The sequence below is a fragment of the Oncorhynchus clarkii genome, chromosome 30 (genome assembly GCF_045791955.1).
Source record: "Oncorhynchus clarkii lewisi isolate Uvic-CL-2024 chromosome 30, UVic_Ocla_1.0, whole genome shotgun sequence".
Taxonomy (NCBI): Eukaryota; Metazoa; Chordata; class Actinopteri; order Salmoniformes; family Salmonidae; genus Oncorhynchus; species Oncorhynchus clarkii.
In genome coordinates, this window is record NC_092176.1 from 8,810,587 (window position 1) to 8,836,012 (window position 25,426).

Consider the following 25,426-nt stretch of genomic DNA (forward strand, 5'->3'; position numbering starts at 1 on the left):
ATGGGAGTTCCATTTAAGTTCCAAACCTCTCTGCTATTAACAGCTAATTTTCAGTTTTCGCATCGGTCCTTGCAAAATTTTTGCTTGAGAAATTGCTCACTGCTAAGATTACTTTTTTGTTTGTTTCTGACCATTTTCATTGAAAAAAATCACAGTAAAGTACTTAATGTTTAATCCGAAATGATTTGATATTGAGATATTGGATCTTTAAAAACATAAATTGTAGATTCATATTATTACATTGTATTGTGTTACACCCAATAAAATTATTGCACATATCCCTTTTTTTATTTATTTTTTATCTGGCCGCGGACCCCCTGCAGTACCTCTTCCACAGACCACACTTTGACAACCCCTGGGTTAGGGCACACCACTAGGCTACTCTATCGTATTAAAGTGGGTCTGCTCAGTGCTCACTAACCCCAAAAAGAGTCTGACAGACTGACATACGACACGCCTCCATGTATCCAACTTGTGTAATGTGCTGTCTGCTGAATACAGTACATTATTGCAAGGCCTGGACGAGATTCCCTAAAAACTTTTTCGTAGCATGTTAGGAGAATTAGGTTAAGGTTATGAAAATGGTTAGGGTTAGCTAGCGAAAACGCTCTCCTAAACTGCTACGAAAGGTCACTTGTATCGAAGTGGCGTGTTTTTAGGAAGACCCACCTAGGCTATATTTGCTCAGATTATTTAAATCTATTTTCAGCGCATGTGAAGATCATAAACGCAACAGAGACAAACACACTTGACAAGTTAGGACAACTCTGTTTGTCCCGAGCTAAAACACTGTCATGAGGAGTAGGCTAGTTTATGCATGTTCTAAATGGGGAGATGCATAAATGGGACACGCACAGTGAGGAGATCAAGGCAGTCAAACCAAGCGTGAGTGTGACCGCACATTTTCAAACAGAATCGACACATTCGAGCTCGAAAAAGGGGTCTGGATAGGCTACGTTTTCGGAAGCCGTCCAAAACGATGGAGGTATGCCTAGATGGATACAGTTTTAGATTTTGGTGGGTTTATAGCTAACCCTAACTCTTTTCCTAACTTTAACCTTATTATCATAACTTGCTACATTCATTATCCATACCTGCTGCGTAAATTCTCCTAAGCTTACTACGAAAAGTACATTTTGACAAAAGCTGTATCACTTCTTGACAAAACCGTTACATAACATCAGAAAACAACGCCAGTTTGCGGACAAGGCAAGCCTACTGGACCCTATCAACCAAGGGGCGCACACACCCCTCTATCGTTAACGCCCCCTCCACCATCCTCCTCCCGATAGGTCCAGGCAGAGATGGAAAAAACAACAACAACGAGTGCTTTAAAAAGATGCACAATGTTCCGTCCATCAGTAACATCTGGTCATCAGACCGGTGCTACTGTGACAGTCTCCGCTTTGCCGACGCACACTTTCTCCATCTCCGGGGAGGACAGAAATCAAAGTTCTTAATTCTTTCTTGTAGCTTCAGCCAAAAACACGAACATGCCCAGCAAAAGGAAGAAGAACAAGCGCCGCATGAGGAGGGTGGTAAGTGCGCACACCAGGGTTCCTTCAGTTCCTCCATATTATAGCTAATTATGATTTGATGATTATTTTATTTTTTTGTAATCCATGCTACACGTGTTCCCCTCCACTCTGGTAGTCGACGTGCATTGAACAGTTCATCCATTGAAATTCACCAAACATTAAACAATATATCATTGGATGAATGATCCTGACCATGATCGAGCAAACCTCTTTTTAGGCAAACTAAATAGTTTTTCACATTCTAAATTACGGATAGTTTTTTAAAAGACTGGTTGAAGCATGCGAAGAAACCACTGCCAATATAATTTCCAATCCATCAGCCTGGTCTCATAGGCGAGACGTAACATGGTAAACGATAATTCGGGACAATCAAATTAGTATGATATGTTGTGTTTGGTATGGTTACATAAGACTGAAGGTTACTTATGGCTGTCTGAGTTGGTTGGATGTTGGAGTGTATGGGTGGGTGTATAACGCGAACATCTAGCAATCCAAAGGTTTCTTAGCATGTTGGCTAACTCTAACTCCTAACCCTAAACGTTAGCCATCTAGTAGTCACCTACCTAAACCACAACAAATTGCAATTCGTAACATATCATACAAATTGTAATTTGTAACATCATACGAAATGAATGATGGACATCCACAAATTAATACCATACCAAATGTAACAACCAAATTTAAACTCCCTGATTTTTGTTTACTTTGTTACATCTAACCCTGAGTTCAGGTTGCACAATCCATATATCCCAATCCACCCAGCTACATGATGGGCTTTGGATGTAGCTCGTCTGGCTACATGACCAGCACCCTGCTTGTCGAACTGTTTTATTTAGTCTACTCCTGGCTCTGTAAGGTACCAGGCACGGTGCGCCTAGTTGGCAATGTATGATTAAGGGCCATGCATAAAGTTTGATCTCGCTGTGTACTTGGCCAAGTAGGTTATCAACTTTTTTGTACTTTTTACCCATTTTTGTCCCCAATTTCGTAATATTAAATTGGTAGTTAGTCTTGTCCCATCGCTGCAACTCCCGTGCGGACTCGGGAGAGGCGAATCTCGAGAGCCATGCGTCCTCCAAAACACAACCCCGCCAAGCCGCACTGCTTCTTGACACACTGTTCGCTTAACCCGGAAGCCAGCCGCACCAATGTGTTGGAAGAAATACTGTACAACTGGCAACCGAAGCCAGCGTGCATGCACCCGGCCACCACAATGAGTCGCTAGAGCGCGATGGGACAAGGACATCCCAGCTGGCCAAACCCTCCCCTAACCCGGACGACGCTGGGCCAATTGTGCGCCGCCTCATGGATCTCCCGGTTGTGGCCGGCTGCGACACAGCCCGGGATCGAACCCGGATCTGTAGTGACGCCTCTAGCACTGATCAGTGCCTTAGACCGCTGCACCACTCGGGATGCCATATCTATAAATTGTTATAAAGAATCTGTGACATGGCCATGCTGGTTCTGAGATTTTGTTGTAAATCTGATTTTAAGGTTTATCACTAGCACACATTATTGGCGCAAATTGTGCAGAACAACACAGTGGGTTGCACTCTATGTTTGCGGCAATTGCTTGGCCAGTCATTTAGGCCTAAACTGTCACCTATTCATTTAATTGTCGTGCACAGGATTAGAGCATTTTAATTTAGGACTACTGGTTGTATTATTCAACCATCTTTCGCAATTGTCTAATCAGAGGTGGGATGGCATTACAAACGTGCACATAACTGTCACAATGCTTTGCACACTCTGTGCTTGGGTGGGGGGGCTGAAGATCCTTTCATTTGTGTGTGTGTGTGTGTGGGGGGGGGGGGTGATGAGAGTCTAGGAGTTTCATGTATCCTCCATTTTAGAACGTGCTCCTCCTCCATTTACAGCATGATAATGTAACGCAGCAACAGGACAGTTCTCTGTAACCCTTCTCACAATGTATTCTTCCTTTCACATAAACTAACTTGAATGTGTATTCTACAAATCACAACATTTCAATTCCCTTTGTGACTTTCCGTTGTAATGTTATCCAGAGCTCTGTCATAGCTCAGCAATAAGCCAGTAGGCCTAACATTGTACATGCACTACACTAGCGATCCCTTGCAAATACTTCTCAATATGGTGAGAAAGAAGTTCTCCTAAACACTCTCTTCCCCCTAGTTTTCTGGCAAGACTCCACTCAAACCAAGCCTGTATTTGGTAATGAATCGTAGGCATGCCCTCCACCAGACTGCTTTTTTAGGGCCTGTGCCGTGAAACCTTTCACAGAAGCCCAAATAAAAACGTATCCCAAATCAGTTAGCCTTATCACCTCTGCGTGCTCTAGATATCTACGGAGGTGCGTGGAAGGGAGGTCTCTTGCTGATTGACACTCCGAGCACTAACTAGGGCTCATGTTCTGCTTACTGACTTTCATAACATGTGCTTTTTTTGTGCTCCCCCGCCTTTTCAAAACAGTTTTTCTAGTTTATTTCCAAAGGATGATGATGCCTAGTAAATGTCCTTCAGACTAGTCCTGTTGATGACGGGTTCAAAAAACCTCGAAATCGTACCATTACAAAAGGGGCAGGGAGGGGTTGGTCTGACGGACAGACTAAAGGCAGAGCTGTTTTTGTATGCACACTCACTGGGCTTATGCACTTGGTGGGCTGTGTAAACTCTGCTGGCTGGCCGGTCGTCTCTTGCAGCTAACGAGGCGTAGGGTATGATTGTAACCGGATTATAATGCGATTAGTTTACTGTCTGCTACGCGGGGCCCCATCCGGAGCCCTGAGCCCTGCTGACTCGCAGGTTTCGGTCCCGCCTGACTTGACCTGTCAGAATCACTCCGATTCAGCTAATTTACTGCCATTATCTAACTAGTTTGCCGCCCCCCCCTGCCCCATTGATCGGCGCCATAGCTCAAAGGTTTAGTCCTCTGTCCCCTTTGGGAAAACATGTTGATCCTAATTTGGCATCCCTGGTATTTCATCGAATACCCCCCCCCCCCCATCAAACCCAAACTAGATGAGGAATTCAATAACTAACAGCCCTCTGGCTGGATTACCTTCAGCAGTCCTCTCCCCGTAAATTTTTTCTCTACATCTTTCAATGTTTAATCAAAGTGGAGTGATTCAAGGTAAAGTTAATCTGACACCCTTCTCTCTCTCTGTCTTTCGCTCGCTCGCTCTGTGTGTTGAGCAGCAGGCCCAGAGGAAAGTCCTTGAGGAGCAGCATGTTGCTGGCACTGGCAAAGGGACCCCAGGAGTGGCTGCTGTGGCGGCCCCCCCTGTTAAAGTCAAAGAAGTGGCAAAGTGTCCAAAGCTTGTCCCCATACAGACTCGAGTAGTAAACGTCCCCGTTGTAGCGCTGCTGGCCCCAGTCGAGGTACCGGAGCCGAAACCTATGGTGGCGGCGTTAGAGGCTGAAGTGGTGGCAGCAGAGGTTGAAGTTGAGGCGCCAGTCGAAGCTCCAGTAGAGGCTGAAGAAGCCACATTGGAGGTCGAAGCCCCAATTGAAACCCCAGATGTGGTCGACGGCCCAGTTGAAGCCCCAGAAGAAGTCCCAGTTGTAGAAGTCCCAGCAGAAACTGCAGTGGGGCCACCTACAGAAAAAACTGCAGTGGGGCCACCTACAGAAGAAACTGCAGTGGGGCCACCTACAGACGAAACTGCAGTGGGGCCACCTACAGAAGAAACTGCAGTGGGGCCACCTACAGAAGAAACTGCAGTGGGGCCACCTACAGAAGAAACTGCAGCAGTGCAGGAGGTTAAAGAAAGCTTCATTCCAAAGACGGAGCTAGTAATGGAGGTAAAGGCCCTCTCCCATTTTGAATTTGTTTGCGGACGGAGAGTATATGGGGTCAGGTGCAGTTTCTGGCGTGTTGGGAAGGGACTGAGAGGGGGCAGTAAGAGAACAGTGTGTTCTATTTAAGAGGCTGTACATGTACACAGAGAGTGGGCAGGGCCTCTGTTGCAGTCACTATATATTGCCGGGTACATTAACATGGTCTACAGTGTAAATGATTTGTGTCTGTTTTAAAACTGATTTCACTTGTGTTTTTCAGAAGATTGTGGTGAGAGTAATTGTATAAAATGAGATTGATTACATTTCTCTGGAGCTGTACAGATCTAGGATCTTAATTTGAGCCAGTTTGCTACAGCAGGAAAATAATCCTGCAACAAGAGGACATTTGAATTATTATGTAGATCATAATTAATGGACATTTTTGTAGGGGTTGATCCATTTTTCATATGGGAAAATGAAGTGGAAATTACAAACGTGTTTAACATTTCCTGTAACAAGGTGATCAAATTAAGATCCTACATCTGTATTAAGGTTTAGTGATGAATCATCTTAGCCAATGAAGGATAAAGCTACTTGCGACCCGCAATAAACACAATCATCTGTACTTGCGGGTCGCAAGTAGCTTTATCCTTCGGTGTGTGAAAGTTTCAATCTTATGAAAGTTAAATGTTGGTAGTGTGTCATCGTAATAGTTTAGTTTATGCAGCTGTTTGTCTTGTTCAGTGTCCTGTGTTGGAAATTTGTTCAGCTGCTATAGTGTCTCTAAAGTGCCTCCCTCGCTGTAGCTAAGCTATGACCACATATGACGTGTGTGTGCTGACATGTGTGTGGAGCACGGGATGAGGGGGTGGTTATACACGATGGTTGGATCTTGGTCAAAATGCCTCTTTTCCCCAGCCCCATGCTGCTGGACATACCATGGACATGTCAGATGCTCCTTAGACCTATAGGCACAAGCTTTACTTTAGGCGCATCCACACGCATAGAGGATGTGTTATACACAACCCGTATCAGGATGGTTTTATTGAGTTGATGAGATTGCAAATCCTTACACTCTTAACAAAGGAGCGCTGAGACCGTGCACACACACACACACACACACACACACACACACACACACACACACACACACACACACACACACACACACACACACACACACACACACACACACACGTTGGTATATAAAGAGTGGACAGTTGGTGGCTCTGGTCTGTCGGTCATTGTGTCTTCACCATGGGCCTCATATTCAGACAGAGTTTTTGGGAGGGGTACTGCCAATGGAGAGCGCTTGAGTATTTAAACAAAAGGAGTGTGGGGGTATGGAAGTCTCGGTGCCTTCTTGCTGCCTGGCAGATGGATTGATCACCTAGTGCCTCTGCACGTGAGGCAGACGCCTAGAGTTTTCTAAACGGCATTGACACTTGGATTGGAACTGGTGCTTTGGTTAGATGATATGAAAATTGAGCTCTTTGGCCTCCCAAGCCAGTGGTGGGTTTGGTGTCGAAATGAGAATACATAAGCAGAAAAGAACCCCGTACCTACCGTATAATATGGTGGTGGATCTTTGATGTTATGGGGCTATTTTGTTTCCACTGGTCCTGGGGCCCTTGTTAAGGTCAATGACATCGTGAACTTTACTCAGTACAAGGATATTTTATCCCAAAACCTGGTTGCCTCTGCCAGGAGGCTGACACTTGAACACAAGTGGATCTTCCAGAAAGGCAATAACCCCAATCACACATCAAAATCCACAAAGAAATAGTTAATTGGCCACAAAATCAACATGTCTGCAGACTTGAATCCCATTGGAAAATCTGTGGTTTGAATTGAAGAAGGCAGTCCAGAGGTGCAGATAAAGGATATCAAGAAACTCTGGAGGATTCTGTATGGAGGAATGGTCTAAGATCCCTCCCAACGTGTTCTCCAACTCATAAAACATTTTAGGAAAAGGCTCAGTGCTGTTATTCTCGCAAGGTGAGGTATTGAAAACGTGTCATTTTGGACCTCTACCGTTTTGAGAAAAAAATGATATTACTTGTTTCAACAAAATCTCTTTCTCTGAGCAATTGTATTAGTATGACATAATATACATTTCCATAAAAAATGTGCATACAATATAGCTCAGTATTTTAATTATCCTGAACAAAAATATTAACGCAACATGCAACAATTTCAAAGATTTGACTAAGTTTTTTTGTAAACTGTCATGGTCAAAACATATTGATACAACAGTAGCTAAGATGGGGAGAAGTCTGTCCATAATAAAGCGCTGCTCTTCATTCTTAACAACACTATCAACAAGGCAGGTCCTACAGTCCCTGGTTTTGTCACACCTGGACTACTGTCAGGTAGTGTGGTCAGGTACCACAAAGAGGGACTTGAGAAAATTTCAGTTGGCTCAGATCAGGGCAGCACGGCTAGCCCTTAAAAGTACACAGAGAGCTAACATTAATGACATGCATGTCAATCTCTCACGGTTTAAAGTGGAAGAGAGATTGACATCATTACTTGTTTTCGTAAGAGGTGTTGAAAATCTGAAGGTACCAAGCTGTCTTTAAAATACTAGCAAAGAGCTCGGACACCCATGCATACCCCACAAGACATGCCACCAGATGTCTCTTCACAGTCCCCCAGTCTAGAACAGAACAGGCAGACAGTAATACATAGAGACATGACTACATGGAACTCTATTCCACATCAGGTAACTTATGCAAGCAGTAGAATCAGATTTAAAAAGCAGGTAAAAATACACCTTATGGAACAGCGGGGACTGTGAAGTAACGCAAACATAGGCACAGACACATGCATACACACACATGATAACATACGCACTATACACACACGTACACATGGATTTTGTGTTGTAGATATGTGGTAGTGGAGTATGGGCCTGAGGGCACACACTTAGTGTGCTGTGAATTCTGTAATGAATGTACTATAATGTTGTATAACTGCCTTAATTCTGCCGGACCCCAGGAAGAGTAGCTGCTGCCTTAAATACAAATACAGTTCATATAAGGAAATCGGTCAATAAATTCATTAGGCCCTAATCTTAAATTCACATGATAAACCTTAATTCACATGACTTGGCAGGGGTGCAGCCATGGGTGGGCCTTGTAGAGCATAGGCCCTCCCACATGGCAGCCAGGTCTACCCACTGGGGAGCCAGGTCCAGCCAATCAGAATGGGTTTTTCTCCACAAAGGGCTTTATTACAGACAGAAATACACCCCCTCTACCCCCCTCAGACGATCCCGCAGGGGAATTACCTGGATGTGGAAGTCCTGGGCTGGCGTGGTTACACATGGTCTGCAGTTGTGAGGCCGGGTTGGACGTACGGCCAATTTCTCAAAAACAATGTTGGAGGCAGCTTATGGTAAAGAAATGAACATTAAATTCTCTGCCAACTGCTATGGTGGACATTCCTTCAGTCAGCATGCCAATTACACGCTCCCTCAAAACTAGAGACATCCGTGGCATTTTGTGTGACAAAACTGCACATTTAAAATTGGCCCTATATTGTCTCCAGCACCAGGTGCACCTGTGTAATGATCATGCCGTGTAATCAGTTTCTTGATATGCCACACCTGTCAGGTGGATGGATTATCTTAGAAAATGATTTCAGAACTGCCGTCTCTCTCTTCTCATCTCCTACATGTGGACGCATTTAACATATGGGGAAAGCCTCTTCAGAATAGGACAGGCTATCTCTCCCAATCATTTCTCTGTTTAGCTCTCCAGAAGTTCCCCTCCATTGGCATTGGGTGTCATTTAGCTCTGTTAGCATTTCTGTGGTGATTTCTAGTTTTTTACCTTGACGTTATATTGTTCCCTATTACATTTTTACAGTAAAAACAGGAACTTGGCTTCTAGGAAGAAGGAGGGGGAAGGGGATGTGTACTAGGAACTTTATGTACATAATATTCTCTGAATAGGTTAAACTAATCTGTCAGATAGAAAGGGCTGCACTTGGATCAGTTTAGTACATTTTGTTCCTTGAGTATTTATGGGGCCTGCGAGACGAGCTGCGATCCGACCATTTTGGTACACAGCTAGGGATATGAGGGGGCTACTGTGGCTGTAGCTGTGTGAATATAGGCTGCTGTTTCGGAGTAAATGGAAGACCTGTAGCCCATAGCCCCTCCCTCACCCTACACAGCTGTAGCCAAGCTACAGTGCATTCTGAAAGTATTCAGACCCCTTGACCTCTTCAACATTTACACACAATACCCCATCATGACAAAACAGGTTTTCATACATTTTTGCAAATGTATATAAAAAAAAAAAAAATTTTTTTTTTTTACATGAGTATTCGGAGCTTAGGTGCATCATGTTTCCATTGATCACCCTTGAGATGTTTTTACAACTTGATTTTGAGTTCACCTGTGGTAAATTCAATTGATTGGACATGATTTGGGAAGGCACTCACCTGTCCATGTAAGGTCCCACAGTTGACCGTGCATGTCAGAGCAGAAACCAAGCCATGAGGTCGAAGGAAATGTCCGTAGAGCTCCGAGACAGGATTGTGTTGAGACCCAGATCTGGGGAAGGGTACCCCAAAAAATGTTTTATGTAGCATTGAAGGGCCCCAAGAACACAGTAGCCTCCAACATTCTTAAATGGAAGAAGTTTTGAGCCACCAAGACTCTTCCTAGAGCTGGCCGCTCGGCCAAACTGAGCAATCGGGGGAGAAGGGCTTTGGTCAGGGAGGTGACCAAGAACCGGATGGATGGTTACCCTGACAGAGCTCTGACAAGTCTCTGAATGTCCTTGAGTGGCCCAGCCAGAGCCTGCGCATGAACCTGATTGAACATCTCTGGAGAGACCTGAAAATAGCTGTGCAGCGATGCTCCCCATCCAACCTCAAGGAGCATGAGAGGATCCGCAGAGAGGAATGGGAGAAACTCCCTAAATACAGGTGTGCCAAGCTTGTAGCATCATACCCAAGAAGATTCGAGGCTGTAATCTCTGCCAAATGTACTTCAACAAAGTACTGAGTAAAGGATCTGAATTCTTATGTAAATGTGATTTATTTTTAATAAATGTCTAAATGGAATAATATTGTGAAAATTATGACAATGCTGTTTTTATTGAAAAGGCTGTTTGAAATGACCGCCTGAAATGTCAACCTGTATTGGTGGGATGGTGTTTTGGCCTTCCATGGTGACATCACCATGCTTTTCGTTTGTTTATAGACCAATAAAGAGTTCCAAACCTCTGCCAATAACAGCTAATTTTCAGTTTTCCTCTCCCCACTCAGACCACTCCCAGACAGTCCTAGCGAAAAAATTTATTGAGAAATTGCTATTTGCTAAGAATACATTTTTGTTTCTTTTTGACCGTTTTAATAGAAAACGATCACAGTAAGGTACTTGTTACCCAGAAATGATTTGTTATTAAAATAAAAATGGCTGCATTGGACCTAACTGTTCACAGGTGTGCCTTTAAAGTTACACTGCTGAGCGCAGGTTTTTCAGCTTTTGTGTTTGGTGACTTCACCGAAAGGAAAGTTTTTGTTTGGGGTAAGAACGAGCTTTTGCTTTTGTCTCCTGGTGTAGCTAGCTGCTGAGACTTGGCTAGTTAGCTACGGGACATGGCTAGCTTAGCTACACGGCTTAGCTAGTCTGGCTAGCTATCCTACCAACTTTTTCTACCTGGAAAGATGGAATTACTAGCTCGCTCTCTCGTTTAGCTCAACCCACTACCGTGCTGCATTGACTAAACCGACCGTCCTAGCTTCACAGCTTATCAGTCGAGAGCCACGCTTTTAGTCATCGCATGACCAACATAGCGCTAGCTTCCTTTGGATAACTTTGTGCTAACTAGCTAGGCTACTAGCCCAAGTGGTGAATTCTAGCTACATTTCACTTTGTTCTCGGATTAGCTGTTTTTTTTTAGAGCCATTGCACCTGTTAGCTCAGCCCAAGGGGTACCGAGCAAGGCCCAGGCCCTGGCTCCAGCGCCGGTACATCCGTGCCCATGCAGGGCATGTCATCTGCCTGGGTCTTGAACATGAGGATGCAGCATTCGAGGACGCCCGGTCATGTATCCATTGTGGGGATTTTGCTGCGATCACCCTCTGTCAGAGAGTGTGCAGAGCAGCCCAATGTGATTCCTCTCCCACACTGCCTTCGAGCGGGGAGAGAACCATCCAGAACCAGACCTCATGGGCTGACACCATGGATGGCTATCCTGAGGACCTTCACCTAGTTTTCCTCATCATCGAAGAATACAATGGCATGATCTCCTCCAGATAGAGGAAGAGGACAAAGAGGCACACACCGTTACTTCTAGGTCCTCTTCTGCCCTTAGTGGGGCATCGATGGCGGATGACAGATATTCACTCATTGATATCTTCAAACGGGCAGCGATGGCAGCGCAGAGAGGGACTGGTACGATGGCAGGGACCTCCCCCATCGCACCATCCCATGAGAGAAACTCCTCTCAGCCATCCCAGCTTGCGTGGCAGAAGCCAAACGCAATTGGAACAGCCTCTTGATCGGCAAGATCCAAACCAGACTTTTTGCCAGCATGAATGTTCCGTCAACCCCAATGCCTCATCACTAACAGACACTTCTCTCCTTGGTAAGATGGACCGCTTTTCCGTGTCCATCTACCAAAAGTTCTACTTGTCTGCCACACGTTCTGTACTGGCATTGAACATTATGTCCCTACTACTGGCTTAGCAGGCTGATTTGATGTTAGAAATGCATAATCTCCAAGCTATCGGTAAGCCTAACCCAGACCTTTGGGATGAGATTTGTGTCGTCACAGACCTCAACCGCCGAGCCTCCAGGAGCGCCATTCAAGGCTGTGGCCACGCCATGAGACAGTGGTAGAAGAGAGAGCCTTGTGGCTCAAATTGTCCAGCCTGTCGGAAAAGGAGAAAGCAGATTATCTTGACGCTCCCGTCAACCAGAGGGAACTGTTTGGGCCGGCTGTCTCCGCCATGCGGCAGAAGTGCAACTCTTTGAAAGGAGGAGGGCAAAGCCTTCAACTTTTGCCTGCCCCGTAGACCCGGGTATTGACTAATTGTCCATCGCCACCAACACTGTCCCCTAGTTTAAGTGTGTTAACACTCCCCTTTTCAATAAAAAAAGTCTGCTGTATCCAGGCATCATGCCAAGGACAGAGCAAAAATACAATAAAAAGGAGACTTGCTCCATCACGACCAGAGGGTGCTCCGGCACCACTGGTGAGCGAGACTCTACTGACCTGCTGGCTACTCATCACCAGAGCAGGGAACTGCCGTGAATGTTCAGTCCAGCCCTGGGTCTAGTCCATGGTTACGAAGCGTTACGACTGCAGTTCGTGCAGAACTTTGGCATCAGTAGCGACTGGCAACTAGGCACGCATACTTGAGGAAATCTCTGTTACGCAAAGTGGCTATCAGGGCCATACTAGCGGCAGAGAGCCACCTCTGCTTTTCTTCCGGTACTTCCTGGTTCCCTGCAACACTGCTGCGTTCTTCACATTCAACAGTTTCCCATGTGTATTAAGAATGGTCCACCACCGAAACAACATCCAGCCAACTTGACACAGCTGTGGGAAGCACTGAAGTCAACGAGGGCCAGCATCCCTGTGGAACGTTTTCGACACCTTGTAGAGTCCATTCCCTGACAAATTGCGGCTGTTCTGAGGGCAAAAGAGTTGCAGCTCAATATTAGGAAGGTGTCCTTAATGTTTTGTACACTCAGTGTATGTTCAACGTGCTGTCTCGCTCTATTCGTAGAGGTGACTGGTTCACCTCAGTCGACCTGCAGAATGCTTATTTTCACATAAGCATGCTGCCAGCACACAAGGTTTCGAAGGTTTTATTTTCAAGGCACAGCCTTGCTGTCCCATTCAGGGTAGATTATTCAGCAAGTGTGTAAGAGACAGCCCTCACACCCCTGGGAAACCTGCTATGCACCCCATCCCGGGTGCAGGGGTTCAAGACACGACTTCCCTTGTAACCCACCTCTCAGAGCTAGGGTTCAAGATCAATCAGAAAATTTGTTGTTTGGTGCCAACACAGAGAATAAAATACATAGGCATAATGCTGGATTCTCTCTCTTATCAGGCAAAGAGTAATTCCAACAGTGCCTTTCCCTGTTCCACAGGGAGTGCTCGGTTATGATCAAGACATGCCTCTGAGTGCTGGGGTTGATGGCCTCCATTTCAGTAGTACATCTTGGCCTACTGAGAATGAAACTTCCAGCACTGGGGGTTTGCGCAAGTCTGCGTACACGGCATCACTTCAATCGTCATATAAAGGCGACCTCTGCATGTCTCTCGGCTCTCTGCCACTGAAAGAGCTCCTCGATTCTTCATTCTTGGCACTACCCTAAGGGTAGGGGCAATGAGGAAAGTGGTGACGACCAACTCCTCACGCATGGACTAGGGCGCAGTTCACGAGGGGAATGCAATAACAGTGTGGACCCCACAACTCCGGATTGCTCACATAAATGACCTTGAATTGCTCACTGAAACTTTGTTCTTGAACTTTGTTCTCTTCTTGCCTGACATGGAGAGAAGAGGGAGGGCGTGGCAGCTTGCCTTGCGTGTTTGCACCTCTAGTGTGTTTTCCAAGGGAAGATTTATGATCTCTGAAATGTATGTGTTTTTCAAAACCATGCCCATTATTAGACATGGGTTGAAAAACACAACAATTGGGCACCACCCACCCACCACTGTTTCTAAAATAAACTGCCATAATGTGGTTGTCAGAACTCAAGTCTGAATTGCTTTATCCTAGACTCGAAATGAACATTATGTCCCAAACCTACTATCTATTTACTTATAGTAGTCAGTCAATATGTTTATTAATAACAAATTCTTTCTCTCTACCACTTGCAGGCCACGTCCATCCCTGAGGCTCCAGTGTCAGCTCCTGACCAATTTGAGGTAAACCTAGTACTGAGTGTATATCACCCATAGTTCCATAGTTCTGTTGCATGGTGTTTTTTTTTGTGCGTGTGTGTGGCGTCTTTGACCGTGTTCTACTGCATGTTTAGACACATGACGAGCCGTTGGTGAAGGCCGAAGTGGAGGCTGAAATAGTTGCCAAGGTCCAAGCGGAGGTCGAGGCAGTAGTCGAGCCAGAATCCGGGCCCGTGGTCGAGGCCGTAGCTGCCCCAGTAGTGGAAACTGAAAAGGTGGTAATCGACACATCGGACAGTCCCGAGGTTGAAGCTGAGGTCATTCCTATGGTCAACGCAGATGCCATTCCTGAAGAAGTTGAAGTAGAGGAGGCCCCAGTCGTCACAGAGGTGCTACATCATGCTAACGTGCTACGTCGCTAACGACCCTTCTCTGCTTTCACACCTCTGCCTTTCCTGAAAAAGCTCAACTCAAGTCCTTTGTTCTTTTGCTTGATGTTGTCTTGTGTGGTGGTGCATGTACTGCGTGATCATTTGTGGTTTGTTCTGTTCCTTACCCTTCCTCTTTCTCTTAAACAGCGTTCAGAAAAAGCATCTGATATTTATTTTCTGTTTGATTGGATGAGTCTTTAATGAGTAATTTCTCCTCGTTCCAGGATGAGCCTGTCACGACAGAGGCACCTAAAGAGGTTCCAGTTGTAAGCAGACCTTTCTCACTACTTTAATATTGTGCAACTTATTTTACATGGGAAATATTTAGATGCCACTAGATCCATTTCCTAAGCGTTCGTATCAGCTCATTGCAGCCTGGGCTTTTGAGCTAGTGATTGCTCCTATTAGTAAGGCTATGGCTCTACCTAGTGGAAAGCTGGAACACTTCACAAATGTTACACTTCAGTGTTTGCTCAACTTGTCGTGCCTGTATTGACCAATGGTTGATTTTTATGTGTCGCCTAATTTTTGCTTTGGAATCAAACTGACCTGTCCCCAACCTCTCTCTTCCAGGAAACAGAAATTATCCCAGAAACGCTGTCGGAGCCCGTGGTAGCCCCAGTTCATGAAGCCCCCGTAGCCAACGTCGCTCCCTCAGAGCCCCTTGTAGAGGTAAGGCATGGCATTAAGCCTTCTCAGTCCTAGGGGTGTGAATGTTAAACAAAATTGGGACGTTAACGTTAAGAAAAAATACATAACCGAAAAAGTTAGCTTCCACAAAATTGTAATCACAGTGCAGTTATCACTAAATTATCATCATAAAGGGAAAATTGCATAATAAACTAATGCAACAATGATGTAACGTTAGTTGAAGAGATGCATCTTTAAATTATTAGATATAAAGCACTTTGCTCGTCATCGTTAAGTTTGAAAAATGTCAGAGAAAGGCAAGCAACAGCAACGAACAGCCTGCTCTGCACGCTGTCGTACACATCAATCCAGAGCATTCCAAACATGCTCAATGTGTGACATGTCTGATCAGTGGAGGCTCCTTAGAGGAGAAAGGGGAGGACCATTCTCAGTGATTTTCAGAAAATTAAAAATGCTAAAACATTTTAAAAGTTATACTTTTTAGATAACTATACTAAACATAATCACGTCACCAAATAATTGATTAATACATACTATTTTGCAATGAAGGTCTACAGTAGCCTCAACACCGTTCTCTAGTGTAGCACTGTGGTGTAGCCGAAGGACAGCTAGCTTTTGTCCTCCTCTGCGTACATTGGCTGAACTCCTGGACTCTATCCACGCATTTCAAGGCTGCGTTGAAACAATGACTGGTAAATGATCCAAGACCAGCTCAGTTAATCCCTACCATTGTGACAATGAGTCATCATAATGATGCATCAAATGTACACGATCTTAGGGGCATTGGCAAACACAATGTAAGTCATTTAATTTACAGTGCCTTGCGAAAGTATTCGGCCCCCTTGAACTTTGCGACCTTTTGCCACATTTCATGCTTCAAACATAAAGATATAAAACTGTATTTTTTGTGAAGAATCAACAACAAGTGGGACACAATCATGAAGTGGAACGACATTTATTGGATATTTCAAACTTTTTTAACAAATCAAAAACTGAAAAATTGGGCGTGCAAAATTATTCAGCCCCCTTAAGTTAATACTTTGTAGCGCCACCTTTTGCTGCGATTACAGCTGTAAGTCGCTTGGGGTATGTCTCTATCAGTTTTGCGCATCGAGAGACTGACATTTTTTCCCATTCCTCCTTGCAAAACACCTCGAGCTCAGTGAGGTTGGATGGAGAGCATTTGTGAACAGCAGTTTTCAGTTCGTTCCACAGATTCTCGATTGGATTCAGGTCTGGACTTTGACTTGGCCATTCTAACACCTGGATATGTTTATTTTTGAACCATTCCATTGTAGATTTTGCTTTATGTTTTGGATCGTCTTGTTGGAAGACAAATCTCCGTCCCAGTCTCAGGTCTTTTGCAGACTCCATCAGGTTTTCTTCCAGAATGGTCCTGTATTTGGCTCCATCCATCTTCCCATCAATTTTAACCATCTTCCCTGTCCCTGCTGAAGAAAAGCAGGCCCAAACCATGATGCTGCCACCACCATGTTTGACAGTGGGGATGGTGTGTTCAGGGTGATGAGCTGTGTTGCTTTTACGCCAAACATAACGTTTTGCATTGTTGCCAAAAAGTTCAATTTTGGTTTCATCTGACCAGAGCACCTTCTTCCACATGTTTGGTGTGTCTATCAGGTGGCTTGTGGTAAACTTTAAACTACACTTTTTATGGATATCTTTAAGAAATGGCTTTCTTCTTGCGACTCTTCCATAAAGGCCAGATTTGTGCAATATACGACTGATTGTTGTCCTATGGACAGAGTCTCCCACCTCAGCTGTAGATCTCTGCAGTTCATCCAGAGTGATCATGGGCCTCTTGGCTGCATCTCTGATCAGTCTTCTCCTTGTATGAGCTGAAAGTTTAGAGGGACGGCCAGGTCTTGGTAGATTTGCAGTGGTCTGATACTCCTTCCATTTCAATATTATCGCTTGCACAGTGCTCCTTGGGATGTTTAAAGCTTGGGAAATCTTTTTGTATCCAAATCCGGCTTTAAACTTCTTCACAACAGTATCTCGGACCTGCCTGGTGTGTTCCTTGTTCTTCATGATGCTCTCTGCGCCTTTAACGGACCTCTGGGACTATCACAGTGCAGGTGCATTTATACGGAGACTTGATTACGCACAGGCGGATTGTATTTATCATCATTAGTCATTTAGGTCAACATTGGATCATTCAGAGATCCTCACTGAACTTATGGAGAGAGTTTGCTGCACTGAAAGTAAAGGGGCTGAATAATTTTGCACTCCCAATTTTTCAGTTTTTGATTTGTTAAAAAAGTTTGAAATATCCAATAAATGTCGTTCCACTTCATGATTGTGTCCCACTTGTTGTTGATTCTTCACAAAAAAATACAGTTTTATATCTTTGTTTGAAGCCTGAAATGTGGCAAAAGGTCGCAAAGTTCAAGGGGGCCGAATACTTTCGCAAGTCACTGTATGTAGCCCTAATTGCACCAAATGCATCTGTTTATTCTACAGCTATTGTAAGCAGTAATCATGAGCCTATAAACCAGAGTAACACTTTTAGCACTGAGGCGGTGTGCAATAGTAGGAAGACCACTTTATGCATCTCACCATGCACTATCAGCTCCAATGTAAATAACATGAGTAAGTCTACCTCTGAAAAGCTTCCCAATAAAGCATTAAAAACAATCAAGCAACCAAGAAAAGTGCTAAAAATAGCCCATATTAACATATGTAGCCTAAGAAACAAGGTCCATGAAGTTAATAACTTGCTTGTAACAGATGACATTCATATTCTGACTATCTCTGAAACTCACTTAGATACAGTGGTAGCAATACATGGTTATGCCATCTACCGAAAAGACAGATATTCAGAACCTCATTCCTCTAAAGCTTAGAGACAGTCTAATGTTAAATACTGTTGAAGTAATATGGCTACAGGTTCATCTGCCTCAGCTAAAGCCCATTCTTGTGGGAAGCTGCTGTAGACCACCAAGTGCTAACAGTCAGTATCTGGATAATATGTATGAAATGCTTGATAAGGTACAGTGGGGAGAACAAGTATTTGATACACTGCCGATTTTGCAGGTTTTCCTACTTACAAAGCATGTAGAGGTCTGTAATTTTTATCATAGGTACACTTCAACTGTGAGAGACGGAATCTAAAACAAAAATCCAGAAAATCACATTGTATGATTTTTAAGTAATTAATTTGCATTTTATTGCATGACATAAGTATTTGATCACCTACCAACCAGTAAGAATTCCGGCTCTCACAGACCTGTTAGTTTATCTTTAAGAAGCCCTCCTGTTCTCCACTCATTACCTGTATTACCTGCACCTGTTTGAACTCGTTACCTGTATAAAAGACACTTGTCCACACACTCAATCAAACAGACTCCAACCTCTCCACAATGGCCAAGACCAGAGAGCTGTGTAAGGACATCAGGGCTAAAAGTGTAGACCTGCACAAGGCTGGGATGGGCCACAGGACAATAGGCAAGCAGCTTGGTGAGAAGGCAACAACTGTTGGCGCAATTATTAGAAAATGGAAAAAGTTCAAGATGACGGTCAATCACCCTCGGTCTGGGGCTCCGTGCAAGATCTCACCTCGTGGGGCATCAATGATCATGAGGAAGGTGAGGGATCAGCCCATAATTAAACGGCAGGACCTGGTCAATGACCTGAAGAGAGCTGGGACCACAGTCTCAAAGAAAACCATTAGTAACACACTACGCCGTCATGGATTAAAATCCTGCAGCGCACGCAAGGTCCCCCTGCTCAAGCCAGCGCATGTCCAGGCCCGTCTGAAGTTTGCCAATGACCATCTGGATGGTCCAGAGGAGGAATGAGAGAAGGTCATGTCGTCTGATGAGACAAAAATAGAGCTTTTTGGTTTAAACTCCACTCGCCGTGTTTGGAGGAAGAAGAAGGATGAGTACAACCCCAAGAACACCATCCCAACCGTGAAGCATGGAGGTGGAAACATCATTCTTTGGGGAATCTTTTCTGCAAAGGGGACAGGACAACTGCACCGTATTGAGGGGAGGATGGATGGGTCCATGTATCGCGAGATCTTGGCCAACAACCTCCTTCCCTCAGTAAGAGCATTGAAGATGGGTCGTGGCTGGGTCTTCCAGCATGACAACGACCACATCAGGTAACTGACACAAGCAGTAAAATTATATTTAAAAAACAGATAAAAAAAACACCTTATGGAACAGCGGGGACTGTGAAGCAACACAAACATTGTCAGACACAAACACACACGCACTATACATACACATGGATGTATTACTGTAGATATGTGGTGGAGTAGGGGCCTGAGGGCACACAGTGTGTTGTGAAATCTGTGAATGTATTGTAATGTTTTTAAAATGGTATAAACTGCCTTAATTTTTCTGGACCCCGGGAAGAGTAGCTGCTGCTTTGGCATCCATAATAAATACAAATACAAAACCTATGAGCCTCATGGTTCTCACCCCCTTTCATAGACTTACACAGTAATTAGGACAACTTCTGGAGGACGTCCTCCAACCTATCAGAGCTCTTGCAGCATGAGTTGACATGTTCTCCACCCACTCAAAGGATCAGAAAATTAATCTAGTACTGAAAGTATAAGATACAGCTAGCTAGCACTGCAGTACATCAAATATGGTGAGTAGTTTACTCAAAGAGAGGCAATAGTTGAACAGTTTTGAACAAATACATTCCTTCCAAAATGGAGAGAGAGAGAGAGAGAGAGAGAGGGTCATTCTTTTTCAGTTTCACTTACTTAGCTAGCAAATGCAGCTAGCTAGTTTAGCCTTCTCAAACACCCCGCTCAAAAAGAGGGGTGCTATGCTAGCTGGCTATGACTATCTAGCACAACACTGGAACTCTTCCAAGTCAAGGTACCTTTTGGTTTTAGTAATTTATTGACCTAAACTGGTTACTGACTGTACACTATAACGTTACTTCTTGATTGTAGCAGGTTTACTATCACGTTAGTTCTATTGGCTGTGTTGACTATGACATTACATTAGCTAATATGGTGACAACGATGTAGGCTGTGTGTAGCAGTTATGATATGGTTTGGCTTGGAAAGGTTTTTTTCGCCTGGTCACATACAGCTGATGTGTTGTGCATTGACATCCACAAGCGACGAAGGGAAAAGGTGAGAGGAGGAGAGTGCATAGATGCGAGAAGGAATACAACGTGGCTGTTATTAAAGTGAATGGTGTTGACGCGTGATCAGCAGTGTATTCATTCCGCCAATTCTGTTGAAAAAAGTTTCTTAAACTGAAAAAACTGGGATAAACATACCTGAGTGTTTAATAGAAACTCTCGTTTGCAACTGTTGGACTAATGATTACACCCTATATCAGCTTGATGCAGGCAAGAATATGCAAGGCGGTATTGAATGTGTCACTGTCTGTCCATGTGTTACCTATAAAATGTTCTCTTGACCTGTGTGCACCTACGTTGTAAACTTTCATTCATAGGCTAGGTTGTAGCAAGATTAATCTGTGAAGAGCACACTTCTCCAGCATGCCAGTGGCCATCGAAGGTTAGCATTTGCCCACAGAATTCGGTTACAATGCCGAACTGCACGGAGAGCACGTAGATGAGCTTCCCTGAAATCGTTTTTGATAATTTGTGCAGAAAGTCTTCAGTTGTGCAAACCCACAGTTTTATCAGCTGTCTGGGAGGCTGGTCTCAGACGATCCCGCAGGTGAAGAAGCCGGATGTGGAGGTCCTGGGCTGGTGTGGTTACATGTTATCTGTGGTTGAGGCCAGTTGGGCGTACTGCTAAATTGTCTAAAACGAAGTTGGAGGAGGGTTATGGTAGTACAGTTCTCTGACAAAAGCTCTGGTGGATATTCCTGCAGTCAGCATACCAATTTCACGCTCCCTCAACTTGAGACAGCTGTGGCATTGTGTTGTGTGACAAAACTGCGCATTTTAGAGTGGCCTTTTATTGTCCCCAGCACAAGGTGCACCTGTGCAATGATAATGCTGTTTAATCAGAATCTTGAGATGCCACACCTGTCAGATAGATGGATTATCTTGGCAAAGGAAAAAATGCTCACTAACAGGAATGTAAACAAATTTGTGCACAACATACGCTTTTTGTGCGTATGGAACATTTCTATGAACTTTTATTTCAGCCAATGAAACATGTATGCATGCTAATTTTTGCCAAAACGCTTGCAGACTCGAGTGGTTTACTATCGAACACAACAAATGGCCCCTCGACAAAAGGCTTAGGGGCCAAGTGTTCGGTTTGAGATTCAGTTTATGACTGCGGTAGATAAAACTTCATTGCCCCCTAGCGGTCATACGCAATAGGACCATATTCTGCATTGTGAATTCACATGGAATTTAATGAAATATGTACGGAAAACCGATAAATGGCCGTCTAAACACTAAGATTTGTTTTCCCATTTGTCATATCCCTACTCAGTCCCTTTACTTTTCTCAGTAAGAAAGGAGAAATGGAAGTTAAGTTAGAATTGGAACATTGTGTAACAGTCCTATGCTCTCCAGGCCCCAGTAGACCCTGTCATCGATACAGTGGCCGACAACTTTATCATCACAGAATCTGTCCCCACTCTGGAGGCAGCCATGGCTGAGCCCGCCATTGAGGAGCAGGTGAGACTCGGGCTCCAAATCATACCTACTCTTAACACATACACACAAGGATGTCGTTTTGGCACACCTTTAATCACCTGCTGACATCCCGTCAAGTCTGACTGCGTGTCATCTCTGTTCAGGTGCTCGCAGTCCCAACAGATTCACTTGAGGCCCTATCGGAGTTGCTGAACAACGTCCCCCCAGTATCTGAGCCCGCCCCTGTCACAGCTGATAAAGTCATCGCCGTGAGTCATCCTACTGTTTTCTATGCAGAGACTGAGGTGCCCAATGCCAGATGTAGTTTTGGTAAAGCAGACATGAGACACGCTTACTCCTGTAACCCCGTTGTCTGGTTGGTCTCTGGAGGCAGGTGACAAAGATGGGGGAGAGAGAGACGACACACTTCCACCCGATTACCGGCACTCTCCGGAGGACCTGCTGGTCAGAGTTAAACCATAATAACCTACAAGCTTTTCATCTACTCAGACTAATTTATAATAATGACTCAAACCAACTCTTTACGCAATCACCTTGGTATATTAAGCACTAACATATGATCAAATACTTTGGTGCAGGCTATCCTCTCATCTGAATGCTCTCGCACATTTTGAAATGTGCCCATCCAGGAGTTCTTGCTTCCTCGTGAGTTTCTCTCGCCCATCTTTGGATCAATCCTCCCCCCTTGTGGTCTTCCTTTTTACATTCTGTTCATTTCCTGGGCTGTGGGCTCCTCCAGCTCATTTTATTGCATCAGGCATGTCATCTAGTGGGTGTGACTACTGATTTTAGTTGTGCGCTCAACATTGACTGGGTGTGTTGCCTTTGCAGGCTAAAGAGGGAATTGAAGCCCAGATGGAAATCGAATCCAAAAAGGACGCCACGGATGAGAATACTGCCCTGGATGTCCTCTCTGGGCATTTCTCAGCCCCCCAGCCTGTCATCTCAGAACTGCAGTGTCACACGCAGCTCGCCTCTGCGCCCGTAGAGCTCGCCTCCGTGGTAAGAGCACACGACTGTATCCAACTTTCCCAATCAATTACGATCTGTCTTTACACGTATTGTAAATCAACCACCTCCTTTCTTACATTCCCATCTAAACCCCTCCCGTGTTCTTTAGGATATCCCAGCAGAGGCAGCATTGAATGGACATACTGCAACTGAGGTGGCCATTGAGGGATAGATCTCTGCAGGTGAGGACTTGTTGTTCAATCTCCCGAAACGCTTCGTTTGAACACACGCACTTGCGTTGGGTCAAAATTGGCATTAACATTCTGTTATTGTTTCTGTCTCCCCATAGATTTCCTCAGTCAGTATGGAGGACTGAAGAGAGCCTCACGGGGAGCCGACCAGCAAATTTGACTTTTCAATATTTAGGGCTTCAAGGGACCGCCGGGAATTTATTAACATCCAACACTCAGTGCCTTTCCTGCTTAGGTTCTCACCAAAATAAAATCAAACAAACACATTTTAATGCGGCATCAAGGCGGGGGAATAAGAGTCTTTGGATCAGAATGTGAATATTTGGAATGAACAAATTATGGCTTCTTTCATAGATTTTCTGTATCGTAATGCATGTATTGTGGATTACCATCGATTGTAAATGCCATACATTGTGTATGGATACTGTAAAGTTAATGAATGTGGAAATGACTTGTCTTCGCATTTGGACCATGTTTGTATGGATGGGAGGGGTATTTCCTTGTACGTATTTTCTACATGCTGACTACACCGGGCACGAGCGTGTGTCTGCGTGCTCCATCACATGCATGCTGATTTTGTCCATCCACACCAGACGCGATCAGGACATGCACGTTGAAATATCAAAACGAACTCTGAACCAACTATATTAATTTGGGGACAGGTTGAAACACATGAAACATTCATGGACATTTAGCTAGCTAGCTCGCTGTTGCAAACTAATTTGTTCTGGGATATAAATATTGGGTTGTTACTTTACCTGAAATGCACAAGGTCCTTTTTATTCCCTGGATCTTTGTAGAATTTTGACCCATTTTGAGTAACACAAAATAGTGTGTCCTCTACTCCAACAATTAATCCACAGATAAAAGTGGAAACCTAGTTAGTTTCTAGTAATCTCTCATTCTTCAGTCTTCTTCTGTGGACTTTATATGGCGGTTGGTAACCAACTTTAAGGTGCATTACCACTATCAACTGGACTAGAGTGTCGATCTCAGTTCTGCTTTCAATCACCCACGTGGGTCTATACTCCTAAAAACCAATGAAGAGTTGGGAGATGCAGGACTTACAGCGTGTCACGTGCCAAAAATAAAACCAAGTTCTATTTTAGCGCCTGGCTACGCAGACGCTTGCGAGCAGTTTGGATGATTGAATAGCATACCCATCCTCTTCACTGTGCACTGACAATGTGTCTACAGTCCTGTTGGAGAAAGTCTGCCCTGGGCAATGAGAAAGGGTGTGAAGTTTTTCAGGCCCTCTGGCCAGATTATCTTAAAGACGTCCTCTGGTGATTTTCTAACTTTTACTGTTGAAAAGCGATATCCCAAGTATGTATACAGTAAAGTACACACAATAAAGGGTCAAAATAATAGAGGCACAAAAGAGGAAAGCCCCCCCCCCCCCCTACTTATGCTACGTTATGACTTGCCTGGACCACCTATTGAGATGTGCCTTTTAAGCCTTTTAAGTAAATCAGGTGTTAAATGAGGTGAAAAGGAGACTGGAGTTCAGCTTTAACGTTCAATTAACTACACTCAAATCTGGCCACTGAAAATGGGGGCTTGTAGATCATGTTTGTTTTTTAAAATGATATTTTCTCATTTTATTTTGTATAGACCATTAGATGTGGTACAACCACAGTTTGCGTACACGGTTCCGTGCTCTGGAAGATACCATGAGGAGTTATGTAATGAATATGCTGGGTTGGATTTCATTCACCTTTTTGAATAAAGATGTTACTCACCGTGATCCAGTTGTTGGCCTGTTTATTCTACATTAAATGTAGTAATCAGATGTATACTGAACAAAAATATTAACACAACATGCAACAATTTCAACAATTTTACTGAGTTAGTCAATTGAAATAAATTCATTCGGCCCTAATCTATTGATTTCCCATGACATAGGCCCAGCCAATCAGAAAGAGTTTTTCCCCACAAAAGTGCTTTGATACAGACAGAAATACTCCTCAGTGGGCCTCCCGGGTGGCGCAGTGGTTAAGGGCGCTGTACTGCAGCGCCAGCTGTGCCATCAGAGTCCTGGGTTCCCGCCCAGGCTCTGTCGTAACCGGCCGCGACCGGGAGGTCCGTGGGGCGACGCACAATTGGCCTAGCGTCGCCCGGGTTAGGGAGGGCTTGGTCGGTAGGGGTGTCCTTGTCTCAACGCGCACCAGCGACTCCTGTGGCGGGCTGGGCGCAGTGTACGCTAGCCAAGGTGGCCAGGTACACGGTGTTTCCTCCGGCGCATTGGTGCGGCTGGCTTCCGGGTTGGATGTGCGCTGTGTTAAAGAAGCAGCGGCTTGGTTGGTTGTGTATCGGAGGACGCATGACTTTCAACCTTCGTCTCTCCCGAGCCCGTACGGGAGTTGTAGCGATGAGACAAGATA

General features: G+C 44.5%; 1 protein-coding gene across 8 annotated transcripts; it reads left to right on the plus strand.

Annotated features, from left to right (window-relative positions):
• Nucleotides 1-1,292: 1,292 nt before the first annotated feature.
• On the plus strand, nt 1,293-24,789 carry LOC139389312 (uncharacterized). 8 transcript variants are annotated; one of them, XM_071135950.1, is made up of 12 exons: nt 1,316-1,538; nt 4,713-5,318; nt 14,156-14,203; nt 14,314-14,568; nt 14,835-14,876; nt 15,184-15,282; nt 21,757-21,861; nt 21,984-22,088; nt 22,210-22,284; nt 22,672-22,842; nt 22,961-23,033; nt 23,141-24,789. In XM_071135950.1, exons 1-11 carry the CDS (start codon nt 1,494-1,496, stop codon nt 23,021-23,023), a joined length of 1,614 nt encoding a protein of 537 aa, XP_070992051.1. In that variant the 5' UTR covers nt 1,316-1,493; the 3' UTR covers nt 23,024-23,033; nt 23,141-24,789. The 8 variants fall into 8 exon arrangements, with proteins under 8 accessions (XP_070992052.1, XP_070992059.1, XP_070992051.1 ...); XM_071135951.1 differs by lacking the exon at nt 22,210-22,284 and having other exon boundaries at nt 1,293-1,538; XM_071135957.1 differs by lacking the exon at nt 4,713-5,318 and having other exon boundaries at nt 1,342-1,538.
• The last annotated feature ends 637 nt before the right edge of the window (nt 24,790-25,426 follow it).